This window comes from Triturus cristatus, chromosome 4_2, assembly GCF_964204655.1.
Source record: "Triturus cristatus chromosome 4_2, aTriCri1.1, whole genome shotgun sequence".
NCBI lineage: Eukaryota > Metazoa > Chordata > Amphibia > Caudata > Salamandridae > Triturus > Triturus cristatus.
Window position 1 is genome coordinate 569854323 of NC_140586.1, and position 15859 is coordinate 569870181.

Genomic DNA, 15859 nt, shown 5'->3' on the forward strand with positions numbered 1-15859 from the left:
ACAGGACCTGGTGAGAGCCAGACAAGTCACCCCATGCTGGATTCCCCTGGGTCTCTAATTTTAAAAAATGTATAGGTTTGCTGGGTTTCCCTAGGTGACGGCAGAGCTAGGGTTCAGAATCTACAGCTAGGCACTCTGCAAAAAAAGGGTCAGTTTTCACTGAGAAAATGTGGTGTGTTCACATTGCGTTTTGGGCCGTTTCCTGTCGCGGGCTCCAGGCCTACCCACACAAGTGAGGTACCATTTTTCTCGGAAGACTTTGGGGAACGCGGAGTCGGTAGAATTTTGTGGATCCATGCAGATTCCAGAAGTTTCCACCACAAAAATGTGGGTTTTTAGACAAAGTTTGAGTTTTGCAAGGGATTTTGGGTAATGGAACCTGGTGAGAGGCACACCCCATCCTGGATTCCCCTTGGTGTCTAGTTTTTAAAAATGTACAGGTTTGCTATGTTTCCCTATGTGCCGGCTGCGCTAGGGCCCAAAATCCACAGGTAGGCACATCCTGAAGAAAATTCAGTGCCTAGTGGGCTTACTGACGCCCTGGGGAGGGGGAAATCGAGGGGTATTGCCCCGATATGCCTCCAAGGCACCCCCCTATTCTTTTGTGGGGTGGGGGCATTGGATGCCCATTCTGGGAAGCCCCCACCCCTACTAATAGAAAGCCAGCATATTCGCTGGTGTCTAGTAGACTTTCTGCCCCCCCCCCCGGGGGCCAGATCAGGGGCTACTGCCCTCATCTGCCTCCTGGGGGGGGGGCCAGAAAGGCTGTGGCATCTTTTATGGGGGGGGGGACATTGGCATGCCGATTCTGGGCAACCCCCACCCGGAAATCCCTGGTGGCTAGTGGGCTTTCTGTCCCATCCCGGGGGGAGGGGGGGGGGGGCGCAGAAAGACTATCATAATTTTTTGGAGGGTGGGGGCCTTGACATGCCCATTCTGGTGTCTAGGGTGCTTTCTGCATCCAGGGGGGGGGGGCAGAAAGACTTATTGTGCAGGGGGGTGTTGGGGGGCTTTGGCGTGCCCATAATGGGCAGCCCCCACCCCAAATTTACATCATTAAAAAAATCCCTCGTTTCTTGTGGGCTTTCTGCCACCCCGTGGGGGGGGGGGGGGGCAGAAAGACTGGAATTTTGTGGCGGGCGGGGTGGGGGCATTGACATGCCCATATGGGGCAGCCCCAACCCCTAAATAAAATATAAACAAAAATCCCTGGTATCTAGTAGGCTTTCTGCCCCGCCGGGGGGCAGATTGGGGGCTACTGCCCCATCTGCCCCCCAGGGGGTTCAGAAAGACTAAATATGCCCAAAATATTATAGGGGGAGCCAAGGGCCGCTCCCCCCTCCCTGGTGCCTAGTGGGTGGATCCCTGCTTGGGGATCGCCCTCCTGGGCCAATCCCCAAGCAGGGATTCACTCGGGAGGGGTACCATTGGTGGAAAGGGGAGAGTTTCCTCTTTCTAAAGATACCTCTCCTGACTTTCTACATGCTCAGGGGACTGAAATAGCCCCCTGAGCACGTAGAAAGTGAAACTGAAATGAGCCTCTTGGATCATTTCAGTTTCATTTTCATTGCAATGACGTCAGCGCGCGATCAGCATTGCAATGAAAATGTAAATTGGCTCGGGAGGTTGGGGAAGCTCTTCCCCAACATCCCGAGGCCAATAAAAAAAAAAAAGGGAAATCCATCTGCTGTCTGCAACAGTGATTTAGTGCCCCTGTTCTCATGACGGAATGGTTCCGTCATGAGCACAGGAGCACCGGTGCTCATGACTGAACCATTCCATCATGAGCACCGAAGGGGTTAATGGTATGTTCCATCCCTAAAACTCTGGGACTTTGGTTCTACCTTAGAACTCCTGTGAGAGTGCATGTTTCTTCTACTTTTCCATTGTCTCCTGGATTCTTTACTTCAACATCTCAGCATGAATATCTTTTTTTTTTTTTAAAACATAAGGTGTATTACATTGTAGTATGTATCATTTCTCCTATGTGTTGTCCTTTCTAAATTACCAACAGAAAAACTGAATTGCTGTGAAAGCAGGGGAAAATAGGCTTAGCGCTCTTGGTGCACCCCACAATCAACCCCCCCATGTGCAACCTATGTAAGATATTGAAAAAGGTTGGGCGGCACCCAAAAAATATTGCAGCTTGAATTCCAGTAAGTCGTTTTGATTTGAAACTTTATTCAATTCCTTAGGAAAGGTTTCAGATAATTCTGTTTCCAATAATATTCAGTCTGTCTTGGAATCCTCGTAAAATTGTCAGTCTTGATTTTAGATCTTGGATATAGAGCAGATTCTTGAGGTACAACCAACTCATATTTCATAATTTTCCTAACTCTTACTGAAGTCTCTAAAATGAAATGGAATGAAATAACTATATCTTAAATTAATTTGACTCTGCAATATCCTTTTGCTCATAAGGAATACACATGAATCCCTAAACACTTGAAAACATATTTTTGCAAATAATTATAGCATCAGTTCACGAGCTGATGCTCATGTTGGTTTACCTCTGTTGAAGACATTCTTCCCTGGGCAGTAGCTGCTAATATGTTTGCTAGCTAATTTACAAAACCTTGCTTATCAATTTCCACATGATCTTGGGTAAATGGAGATGTCATCAGTCTGTTCTGATGATCCGAGTGATGTTCCTGATTCTGTTCTGCACACACAATAGTAGCTTGACTAAAAGTTAATTTTTTTTTTTTCCCAGTCCTGCAGTTCATCCCTTAGATGCAGAAAACAGAAATGATTGGAGCATGTACGCTTATCGTACCTTGTTTTTATGGCTACCACAAGTCTGGATTATAAAGATACAATATATATAGAGAACATGGTGGTCAGATTGCGTGTTTATTCTAAAACTTTGATCATGTATAAGATGCAGTGCCTCGGTGCACTGCTTGGTTCATAAGGCCTATTGTAAACTGGACTAATTTTTATGTTTGTCCTGTTGTTGGCAAACATACAGTCTAGACTCCATCAATACCGTTCACAGGCAGTGAGTGCACAGAGACTTGCCAGATCACTGGAAAGTCACATCCTTAATGCAATTGTGCTGTTCTGTACCCTGATGTAACCCTACACCACTTTCTTTAATCTAGGCCATAACGTCTTCGCCTAGTCTTCTGAAGAGTCAAGGAGACCTGGGAGACCAACGTTTCGAACAGACTGAGTATCTAATAAATTGGTTAGTTGGCAACATCAGCACCCTGGTATTACTTGGTTTTCCCTGCGGGTTTACTGCTTAGCTGATGACACAAAAAGTCTCAAAGCTGAAGTGGACAGAGAAGGGGAGGCAATGCAGGATTGATGTAATTTTAGGTCGTCAATTCCTTGATAATCTTGGCTCATGCACGTAGCATGTCATTGAATGTGGTTAGGTGAGTGATGGGAGTGCCAACAAGGGTTGCCTTCATCTAGGCTTAAGAGGACTATGGCTTCAAACCTGTCTTCTAGAGTCTGTTTGGGGAATGTATTTGGATTTTTCTTTGTTTGGATCGCTTACACCACACAACCTGTGTTTTTGTGCTATGTGTGATCTAAGAGACTACTGTTGATGACAAATCTGTTGGCTTGACATTGAGAGTTATGTGAAGTCATCAAGGTTCACGTTGGAGAGCCTTTCTTGATCCTGGGCTTCGATGGTACTGCTGGCAATGACGTTGAACACTCAAGTTGTTGGGTTACAAATTCATTCAACATTCAAGCTTAGATGATGGGCAAACTAATTTACTGAGACTTCTGTTTCTGCTTTTTGTGTTTTAAATGTACAGCTGGGTATCATTGCTATACCTATGCATTTTGATGTTTTGTGTGTCCGGGAATCTGGAAAGATGTCCTTGGACTGAAGGTAATGTGGGAAAGGATATTTTCTAGGGACACTTCACCTGTTATTGGACTATGCTGGAATCTGTAGGTGTTCATCTAGGCTGAGAGATGACTATTAGTTAAGTTGTTTTTTAATCATTGCAGCAAAGAGTCATTGAATTCCGTTCATGTTGAAAAGTGCACATAGCTTGACGGTTGTCTGTCGAAGGAAGGTTATGCATCAAAGAAGCAAGGGTTACCACTGATGGTGCGCGCAGAGCATCGTCTGCAACCTGAATTTTCCCTGTGTCCCTGTGTCAGTGCTCTAGCATGTTGTGAAATCTAGATGGTTAGTTGTGTATGAGGGAGTTGGTATGGATTTTTTTGTGCAGCTTGATGGAGGCTACTTTTTTCTTTTTAAAGTATTTCGCCAAGGAAGGTTGTAACGTGATACGGTCCTAATTAATAATGATATCTGTATCGAGAGATATATACAGTTTATATAAATTTATTAGTAAATATAGGAAGATTCTTGAGAAAGGGAGTTTTTTCTATGTTGAGTAAAAAGCTTAAGTGGCTTCCACTTAAACCGAATTTCATGTTCAAAAAACAGGGATAAAGTTTTCTTCCAAAAAGGTGGTTTTTAAATCACTGACACGCGCCCCCGCGATTCTGGGTTCGCTTGTTCCCTCAATATTATTAGGGATTTTCAAACCCCCTTGTTCAGATTTACAGGTTCCATGGCGGGATACTTTCAACAGGGCCTGCCACAGTATTTGATAAGCTATAAGACACCTTAAATTTCCCGAGTGTCAATGCACGCCGCTCCTTGTATCTTGTAACATTTTAACCTGGGCGGGCTTTTAATCAGTCTACCATTCTGCTGGACACAAGTTTGTCACCTACTTTACCTTGTGTATTGGAATGGTAATTGAAACTTTGATTGTGTGGTTGCTTTACCTAGTCCACTTTCATACATTTTCCAGGATACTGAACCCGCTGGTGTATTAGCCCGCCGGATACTGTTGAGGCGAGGTTTATAGATTGATTAGGTGAGTCTATATTCCTTGAAGGAGCTAATGTTTTATCATGAACTTTGTTCACAAGTTGCACAGTTGGCGACTAGATCACGGAAACAATTTTTAATAAATACATATAATGTTAAAGGGAACTTTTCCCTTTCAAATAAACTGTTTTTCTTTTGAGTAAACCATCAACATGAGAGAGATATTGAATGCTAGCATACCCGGCAATTTATGTATATGCTGTAACCCTTTCTTTTCCAGAACACATCTTAGGGTATCTAACCTGCAGCAATACTTCAAGTGGTAGGTAGTTTTTTCACATATACCACGGTGTGTAGGTAGTTTCACATTATATTCATGGTCCTGATGAATTGCCATAGACCCGGTGGGGCTGTCAAGGCAAGAAACATGTTGACCTATTGGAGTAGAGCACCACTTTGTTCTGATTTATTATGTCAGACAAAACCGCCTCTCCTTTTTCTTTAAATCAGGTAGGAACCAGAGTCAAATAAATTATATTGGTTACCTAACCTGTTTTAACTTTCACTCTTTACACACACCTACACTTTCTAGGCCCCTCACTCGCACCTCACTATTTGGCAAGGAACAAAAGATCTCCGCCAAAGAGCCCCTCATTGGGAGCCCGTTGGGTATTGCAGCGCCAACCCAACGAGGAGCAGGCCCAATGATGAAGCATGACACCTAGCTGGCTGGGTGTGTGAGGGCACTAGTTCCGAAAGAGGGAATTCCCCTCAGGACCCACATTATTGGTTGGAGGTGACTGGTATAACTGTCCTTTTGGTACGCATTCTCATATATATCTCTCTTTCCTCTTTTTATCATGTTAACCCTTGAGGAACAGCATACTTCCTCTTTTTGTGTGTATTGCAGCTTGGGCCCTGTATGCTGGACCTCTCCAAAATCCCTATAGTCCCTCTCTTTGTTTATGATATTAAGCACGGTTTACCCCCGTGGGATTCTCTCTATAGGTTACCAGAGATTGCCTCTTCTGGCCCATTTTTTAGTGGAAGGTTACCAGTGACGTGAATGGCCTCTCCTGTTATCACCTTTTTTTTTTTTAACTCTTGCATTATACTTTTTTTGTGCATTTAACCTCGTATACTTTGTATTATAACAATTTTGTATACATTTGTTTCCGTGTACATTGCTCCGGATTGTGTATATATACACTCACCATTCCCTATTAATTACCATCAAGTGAGGGCCCTGAACCCCTGTTGACGAACATGTATTTTAGGAACAACCCCTATTAGAACGTTATACCTTATATAATGTGGGTGTAATACATCTAATTTTGCACTAACCAGTATGGGCTTTATAATTGTCCAACAACTTTAGGGGTTTCGTTACTAAACTTGCAGAACCTTTATGCACATTTTGATAAGGCCGCTGGTTTTGATTCAGCACCTTTCTATAAATTAGATGGGTTAGCGTTCTAGATACTACCGTTCTAGACGCTAGTGACGCATTTGACGTCACTTCCGGTATGCCGCACTCATTGGGGGCTGTATATCTTGATGAGTAAGACGCCTCCTACCATCAACCGGTACCGACGGCGATGGGTAGGTTGTTAGTACTTCAACACCGTCTTTTTGGGTAAGTAGGGTGCTATCCATCCTAATCTACTGAAGAATCCTTATTCACTTGTGGCAATGCTAGGATTCCCGGTGGTGGGTCCTTCCCTTGGGCAGTGACCGATACTTACTTCACAGCGTTTTGTCTCCAGTTGGATGTAATCACTGACACGCGCCCTGCGATTCTGGGTTCGCTTGTTCCCTCAATATTATTAGGTATTTTCACACCCCCTTGTTCAGATTTACAGGTTCCATGGCGGGATACTTTCAACAGGGCCTGCCACAGTATTTGATAAGTTATAAGACACCTTAAATTTCCCGAGTGTCAATGCACGCCGCTCCTTGTATCTTGCAACATTGTAACCTGGGCGGGCTTTTAATCAGTCTACCATTCTGCTGGACATAAGTTTGTCACCTACTTTACCTTGTGTGTTGGAATGGTAATTGAAACTTTGGTTGTGTGGTTGCTTTACCTAGTCCACTTTCATACATTTTCCAGGATACTGAACCCGCTGGTGTATTAGCCCGCCGGATACTGTTGAGGCGAGGTTTATAGATTGATTAGGTGAGTCTATATTCCTTGAAGGAGCTAATGTTTTATCATGAACTTTGTTCACAAGTTGCACAGTTGGCGACTAGATCACGGAAACAATTTTTAATAAATACAAATAATGTTAAAGAGAAATTTTCGGATTTATATAAAAGGGTTTTTCTTTTGAGTAAACCATCAACATGAGAGAGATATTGAATGCTAGCATACCCGGCAATTTATGTATATGCTGTAACCCTTTCTTTTCCAGAACACATCTTAGGGTATCTAACCTGCAGCAATACTTCAAGTGGTAGGTAGTTTTTTCACATATACCACGGTGTGTAGGTAGTTTCACATTATATTCATGGTCCTGATGAATTGCCATAGACCCGGTGGGCTGTCAAGGCAAGAAACATGTTGACCTATTGGAGTAGAGCACCACTTTGTTCTGATTTATTATGTCAGACAAAACCGCCTCTCCTTTTTCTTTTAATCAGGTAGGAACCAGAGTCAAATAAATTATATTGGTTACGTAACCTGTTTTAACTTTCACTCTTTACACACACCTACACTTTCTAGGTCCCTCACTCACACCTCACTATTTGGCAAGGAACAAAAGATCTCCGCCAAAGAGCCCCTCATTGGGAGCTCGTTGGGTATTGCAGCGCCAACCCAACGAGGAGCAGGCCCAATGATGAAACATGACACCTAGCTGACTGGGTGTGTGAGGGCACTAGTTCCGAAAGAGGGAATTCCCCACAGGACCCACATTATTGGTTGGAGGTGACGGGTATAACTGTCCTTTTGGTACGCATTCTCATATATATCTCTCTCTTTCCTCTTTTTATTATGTTAACCATTGAGGAACAGCATACTCCCTCTTTTTGTGTGTATTTATTAATGTGCCCATTGTTCACATGCCACTGTTTTCATTTGCAGCATGGATGCTGATGGGACTATGTCTGTGGATTGGAACGAATGGCGAAACCATTTTTTGTTCAACACCGCTACTGACATTCAGGAAATAATTAGATACTGGAAACATTCTACTGTGAGTATGGCTTAGAAATTGAAATGCCTTCATGATTTTACGGTATGCAGCCATTGAATAGTCAAAAGAAATGGAGACCTACTTCAAAGTTCAGCTAAGGTTAAGTAAAAGATAAAGATGCAATGAAAATGAATGGTAAAAATCACCGAAATTAGATCAAGAGATTTCAATCATTTAAAATAACCAAGTAGAATTATAAGGCGTAGCTGGCAAATGTTTTGTAAACGTTAAAAGGTAGCTGCCTTTTATCTTTTATTAGAAGTATAACTTGTATATAAGTTTTTACACCGGTCCAATAATGTGAAAGGAAACTAGCAACAGAAATGCGTAAGGAGAAATAATGGAAACAATAAACAAGGAAAAGTGTAAAAGCTAGAAAGATGATATCTTGATGCAGTCTGTAGATATTTTTTAATAGTTGTTAATCAGCACAGTTAGATTTATTAAGGTCAGTGTTTAACCTTCGCAGACTCCCCCCAAAAATCTGTATTGTTGGTCATCCGTGACATTAGAATAGATCATGCCGTGTTCAATGACCGTTGAGCAAGAGGTTTTTACTCCCAAGCAATGCAACGCTGTTGTAGCTAGCGCTTTCTTTCCAATCTACACCTTAAATGTTTTCAAATTTAGTAGTTGTGTTAACCTGTTGAGTCACCAGGAAAAAAAGCTGCCAATTCTCAGATCCATTGTGGCATGTTGATCAACACAATCTGTGTGGGTATAGAGAGGTTAGCTTGTTAATGTGTTTGAATTCTTTTCACAGTCATATCCTCTATTTTCATTTTCCTTCTTTTCTGTTAATTTGATTCCTCTGAATGTGAAACATCCAAGGCAGAGTAATGTTACTTGTCTTCCTAGAATAGAGGAATCGAGGATGGTTAAGCATTCCTAAGAATACAAACCTATGAGGAAAAGGTGCAATGAAGTGTAGATCAGCAAACCATATGGAAGGAATGCAAAGGGTATAGTTTAAATGCGCTACAAACATGCTTTCGAAGGGGCAACTAGTACATTTTCATTAATGCTAACCAACAAATAGAATATATGGGCCCTATTAAGAAAGGTAAACTCAGTTGTAAACACGAGTTTAGGAGCGAATTTACCTCTTTTACGCCTATCAGAAATCCCCAAAGGGATAACATAACGTGCATTTGTAAAGCGCACGTTCACCCCTAACGCTGTACCTTGGCGCCGAATAACAGATTTTTTTTGTTTCCCATCTCAGTGATACTCATTTTATCGACCTAGATGGATGAAAGGCTGAGTGGACCCACTGGGATTTTAACCTGTGACCATGAGGTCGAACACTGGCCCCTGCAGTGGATGCATTAGTCCACTGAGCCACCAGACCCGGCCGGCATAGGCCCATTTAATAGTGTGGGATCCCTGGCAGGCACAGGCCCATTTAAGAGTGTGGCCATCTCAGTACCAGTAAATGCAACTCCAGGGGTCGGAATGTGGGCCTGGGTCTTTCAGGAAATGGGTAGCCTTTGTAGTTTGTGAATGTTCACAAACTCGTAGGTTTCTGGGGATTCACAAGCCTCTATTGTTCCTCTTTGTAGCCTGGAAAGGGTGGGTTAAGAGTCCTGTCCATATGCAAATACTCTTTCCATCGTGACAGAGAGCACTCTTAGATTTATTGAGGGTGTAGGGAAGAGGTTTCTTCGCAGGGGAAAATATTTTCTGTGTAACAAAAAAAAGTGCATACAGATTTTCTTTATTTGTATGTGACCCACCCCCCAAAGCATATTTTTATAATTGAAGCGACTTGTGCAAAAGCTGAAAAATGACAACATGGAGAAGTTAGTTGTATGTGAAAGTGTAGAATTTCAAGAGAGATCTTAATTACTTATCATTAAGTATGTTGTAGTACCAATGTTTTATAAATTTGTTTTCTAGTTTGTTTACCTATTTCATGTACATATTGGAAAGATAGAGAGAACTGGTGAAGCAATTGCACTGTATTATGAAACATATATATGCACATTTAGTGTGGTAGATGAGTCTAGTAGAATAAAATAAGAGCACCAATTTGGGTTTTGTAATGGATGAATATTTTAAATGATCTAGTGCGTTCATGTTAAATAATTTGAAGGGTCTGTCACTGAATATTCTACTTTGATAATAAATTATTAACTCCCGTTAGAGTGCCTCATTTTTTTCAGTTTTTGATTATTATACTCTTTGAAGACACATATTACAAAGTATGCTCTGAATAAGATTTTAACATGGTAACTTAAAATGTATCAAATGTTGGGTCTCAAAAGAAAAGAGAACCTTGAACATTTACATTAAATATCTCATCAAAGCACAAATATTAAAATGTAAAATATAAATATTGCAATTACAATATTATTTTATATTTGAGCAGGTGTTAGATATTGGTGATAGTTTAACAATTCCAGATGAGTTCACGGAAGAAGAAAAGAAGACTGGCATGTGGTGGAGGCAATTGTTAGCTGGTGCAATGGCTGGTGCTGTGTCACGCACGGGAACAGCTCCTTTAGATCGTCTCAAAGTTATGATGCAGGTACGTAACCACGGTCAAATTGGCTCAAGCTAAAAAATGCTGTTTAGCATGTATTCTAAAAGATCTTTTAGACCACAACTAATGAAGTGATTGTAACAGCAAGAACAAATGTGAAAATGTTACCTTGGGGTAACCCACATGTACGTTCTAAAGTAGAAAATATAACGGAGTGTCAGTTTGACTGAAAAAGAACTTGTATTGAGTTAACAAGTGGCTCGAATGAGAATCTGGGAAGAGAAAGTCTGCAGTGGTAAGTGGCAAGGGGAGTTAATCTACTGATGGAAAGGCTTTAAGTTTATTTCCTTGGTCAGTTCTAGTTTGGCATTGGCTTATTGTTTTGAATGTGATGTTTTTCCTGATCCTTGCTAGTGAAAATAATCTCAAAACCTCAGTCCTGATCACAATGCACACAACAAGATTTGAGGAAATAAAAAACATGTATCAATTTAAAGAATTTCTAGCCACATACTTGTACGTTGTAGTACTACGACCAGCAATCCACACAGAAGCAAACACTAAACCTTAGAAGGAGACTAACTCCACAGAAGTAATCATTACGTTCTGATGAGTGGAGTAGTGAGGATGAGTCTAATCTAAGAGGTAGAGGTATGGGACTATACAGGGGGAACCTATCCTTTTGCGACACTTAACTTTTTTTTGGCCAAAGTGAGTTTCACCATGCTGTTTTTGCCAAACATACACAAGAATGTCCTTTTTTAAACACATGCCCAGTGGACCGAAGACACAGCGACACAGAGTAAGACCAAGGACAATCAGCTGGTTGACAATTAGTGAGCTAGAAGGCCTTTGAAAAGGCTAAATCGGCTCTCCTCTGGATCCATGTCCACCAAGGATTATTTCCTTACTTTCTAACCAGCTTGCACCCGCTATTCTGTCACTGTTTAACTTAACAGTGGGAACCAGAAAAATTCCCTTAGCGTGGAAGTCAGCAGAGGTTTTACGCATTCAAAAGAAAGCCATTGTGGATCCCAAAAACCTTTCCAATTATCGACCCATATAAATTTCTGCCTCTCTTAGGAAAGTAATTAGGCAGCCTAATAAGTAAACAATTTGCAGCCTAACTTGAGGTGCACAAAATTCTAGACCCTACCTAGTCAGAACCATGTTAGTGCTGCTAGACTCGTCCGCAGCTTTTGATACTGTATTTCATACTAGGCTGCTACGAAGACTGCATGAACATGGACAGCTCTTGAGTGGTTCTAAGATTATTTTGGAAATGGAACTCAAACTATCTCTCTTGGCCCATTTAAATCCTGTACCTTGTGGATTGACAAGGGTGTTCTGCAGGGATTTTGTCTGAGCCCTACCTTATTTAATATATATATATATATATATATATATAATATATATATATATATATATATATCTCCACACCAAGTGCTCACCTTGAGAATCAAGCAAGCGGGACACAGCTCCGGGCACAAACAAAGAATTTAATTTAGAGAATTCAAAGCGCAGTCCTTGCATAGCGTGAAATGTTCAGGCAGACGCGTTTCTAGCCTCATTGTCCGTCATCAGTGCCGATCTCACGGATAATAAGATTGTCCTGGGTTTGATTCGGAGACCACTCCCTATGAAGCAGTCTCTTGACTCCTCCTCCATGATGCAGGTGTGTTACTTCCGCTTGTGAATTTGGGTGAACTGCATGGTGGTTACTGTAGTCCGTCGTGGTGCCTTATTTAGTAATGAGAGACTCCAAACATCAGGTGATGCCCCAATATATATATATTTGAAATAATATCACATGTTGATGATACGCAGCTGTTCATCTCTTTTGACAAAGATCTGGGCAAAGCTTAAGACCGCTTTGCTAAGGGAATGATAGCGATCTTGGTGTGGATGACAACCAATTGCTTACAGCTGAATGTGGAAAAAAAGAGATCATGCTTTTGGTAAGGTCTAACAGCTTTGGCCAGACGATTGGTGGCCGCCAAAATTTTGTGCTATTCCTACCCCTAGACAGGTAGTTAAGAATCTTGGAGTAAAAATAGACCAAGCTCTATCCATGAAAGAACAAGTTTTATCTACCACGGACACTTGCTTCTATACAATGCGCCTATTGAGGAAAGCCTTCCCATTTCAGCTAGAAAAATATTAGTTCAGGCACTGATAATTAGCAGACTAGACTATGTCAATGCTGTATTGGCTTCCGCAAATGAGACACCAATGTCCAAATTACAAGTGGTACCAATCACTGCAGCTAGGCTTGTCTGTAACCTCCCTTCAAGCTCTGCTTCTATACCACAGTTGAAACGTCTACACTGGTTACCAGTAAGGCAAAGAAGCATTTTCAAAATGTGCAGCCTGATATACAAATCCTTTATGAGTAAATATCCTAGTTACCTGCAGCAGAAATTCGGACACTACTCCCCTGCTTGAAATGTAAGCTCTATGGACAAAGCTCTGCTATTGTACCCAATATTCGACTGACAAGTTGTGGAGGCAGAGCTTTTTCCTACTTGGCCCCTTTATACTAGAATAATTGACCTCTTCACCGCCATCTCTTTATGGATTATAATAAATTTAGAAAAATGCTTGAGACGTTTGTTTTAACTGATCTCTATTTTTTGCCGGAGAAGGTTGGAAACCTCTACCGGGGCGATTTGTGCTCTATATTAAATTAAAATAATGTAACATACCATTCTTAGACCTGAGGATCCACGTAAATTAGTCCAGAGTAGACCATACATCCTTGGATTAACTTTGAAACAATGATTAAATTATCCTAAAACCAGCGGACAAAGGGGCACAAAAGTCATTTGGAGGTCTGAAGACTATAGTGATGAATGTGTGCGGCTGATAAATGGCCCACAGAATTAACAGTTAACGTAAAGGGATTCCAAATAAAACTTTGTACAACATTACAAAAACTTTGTTTGAGGACTCAGAAGGGTAGGTAACAAAGAAGGAAGTTGGTTTCTTAATAGCAAAGTAGCTAAGAATAACTTACTTTTACACTTTGACCAAAGTTTTCAAACCCAGACGTCCCCCTACTAGATGGCCCATTGTCTCTGCGATAAGGTCAATTTTGGAACCTTTATGCAGGCTCCGTTATAGGTTCCTAAGACAACTAGTCACCAACATGCCCTCATTTCCTAAGGATATCAATAATTTATTAAATCGGATTAAGAATGCAGGTTCAGAATTCATGTTCAGTCTCGACATTGAGTACTTGTAAACCAGCATTTCCTAGGAGGGAGGAGACCCACTGTGTTATTGAGAACTTACTAACTGAGAGTAATTGACAACACATGACACCTATGCTATTTGCCATAGCCTGTATGAGACTAGCGCTTGCTAAGTCTGCTTTTTAGTTTGAAAGAACTATCTACCATCAAATTCCTGGTACTGCAATGGGCAGTTCTTTTACCCCAAGCTTAGCCTGTTTGTATGTCCACCAATATGAGAGTTCATCTATTTACCCGGCCTCAAACCCTTTCAGAAAACATCAGCTCATGTGGCGAAGATACATTAATGACATCTTCATCATCTGTACTGGCCCACTAACATCAGCCTTGCATGGCTTAAAGGATAAAACCCACACCTTAAATCCACACACTACCATCAACAATGAAATGGTGTTTTTGGACTTTTTATGGTTTCAATTCATGGTCTCTGAGAGAATCTCCCCTTTGGCCAATTTTTGAGGTTCAGATGAAACTGAACAAAGGGGATATTGAAAAACAGACTTAACTCTTTGAAATAGTTTTTAAAGTGAGTTGAAGATTATCAATAGAGCAAGGAAAAAGGCACGCAATAATAACCACAAGGGCCTTTTTGGGCACCTTTTCATGACTTGAACAGGATAAACTAGCATGTGTGCACACATTCTACTCCTTATTAATGTCCTCCTAAGGCTCCCAGCACACTACGGGGAATACCCTGAGTTATAGGACATTTCCCACGTGGAGTATGTGCAAATTTGCAGAAACTATTAAAGAAATTAACCTTGGTCTAAACATTTCTGGCTTCTCTTGAAATACACCACTTGCAATTCTGAGAACGTCAGCTATTGAAATACACCAATTGCAATTCTGAGAACGTCATCTATTTGATAATCTTCCCCTGTCACCTGAAATAGGTGAGAGTGACTACGCATAAATTATGTACTAGAATAACTGGGCATAGGAGTAATATCAGGTGCAATTGAAGGTCAACCCTCATGTCCAGCCACTATTTCAAACAAGCATTTACAATGCAATGGTCTCGGCATTGTTAAAGTTAGAGCTGTTGGCATTGCTCATGACATTCTTGTATGTTTTTGTTTTTAAAACATTTAAAGAAACAGCATTGTTATTTACAATGTCAATAGCTTAATCACTCTCCAATGCAAGACCTATTGCATTTGCACCCACACACAGAGCCACACACACAGAGTCACCCACACAGAGCCACCCACACATACAGAGCCACTCACATAGAGCAACCTACACAGTTACCCCCACACAGAGCCACCCACACACACAGAGCCTCCCACACACACGGAGCCACACACACACACACACACACACACACACACACAGAGCCTCCCACACACACACACAGAGCCTCCCACACACACACACACACACACACACACACACACACACACACAGCCTCCCACACACACAGAGCCTCCCACACACACACACACACACACAGAGCCTCCCACACACACACACACACACACACACAGCCTCCCACACACACACACAGAGCCTCCCACACACACACACACAGAGCCTCCCACACACACAGAGCCTCCCACACACACACACACACAGAGCCTCCCACACACACACACACAGAGCCTCCCACACACACACACACAGAGCCACACACACACACACACACACACACACACACAGAGCCACACACACACAGAGCCACACACACACAGAGCCACACACACACACAGAGGCTTCCACAAACCTTCCAGCACCTGTGACGAGATTAGCAAAATTATAATGGCTGACAAAGGAAAAACAATAATAACATTGATAAGAATACAAAGTTACAAGCATTTATGTGCAGCAAGTCACTTAACGATAATACTCCATTTATTAGCCCGTAACAAAGAAAAGCTCAGGCTACCACTAATGAGCTTATTGGGAGGAAAACAAAACCTGAACAAAGCGGACGTTTGCTTAACGCATCAAAGACCGCAACTGCGGAGCATGTGACAGTGAAACAATTTATCTTCTTGTCGCTTACAACGCTTATATGTTCATCTACTTACAAACAAGTTAATTGTTAAATTAAGTTCCCTCAATGTTCCCTTCCAACTTTACTTATCTTTTCCAACATATTGGAATG

At 41.7% G+C, this 15859-nt stretch overlaps 1 protein-coding gene across 1 annotated transcript in view; it reads left to right on the forward strand.

Moving 5' to 3' along the window:
* SLC25A24 (solute carrier family 25 member 24) overlaps nt 1-15859 on the forward strand; it is a 267768-nt gene that overhangs the window by 125090 nt on the left and 126819 nt on the right. Inside the window, exons 4-5 of the mRNA XM_085602241.1 lie at nt 7902-8013; nt 10385-10543. Coding sequence (XP_085458367.1) covers nt 7902-8013; nt 10385-10543 — 271 coding nt within the window. The remainder of the gene's footprint in view (nt 1-7901; nt 8014-10384; nt 10544-15859) is intronic.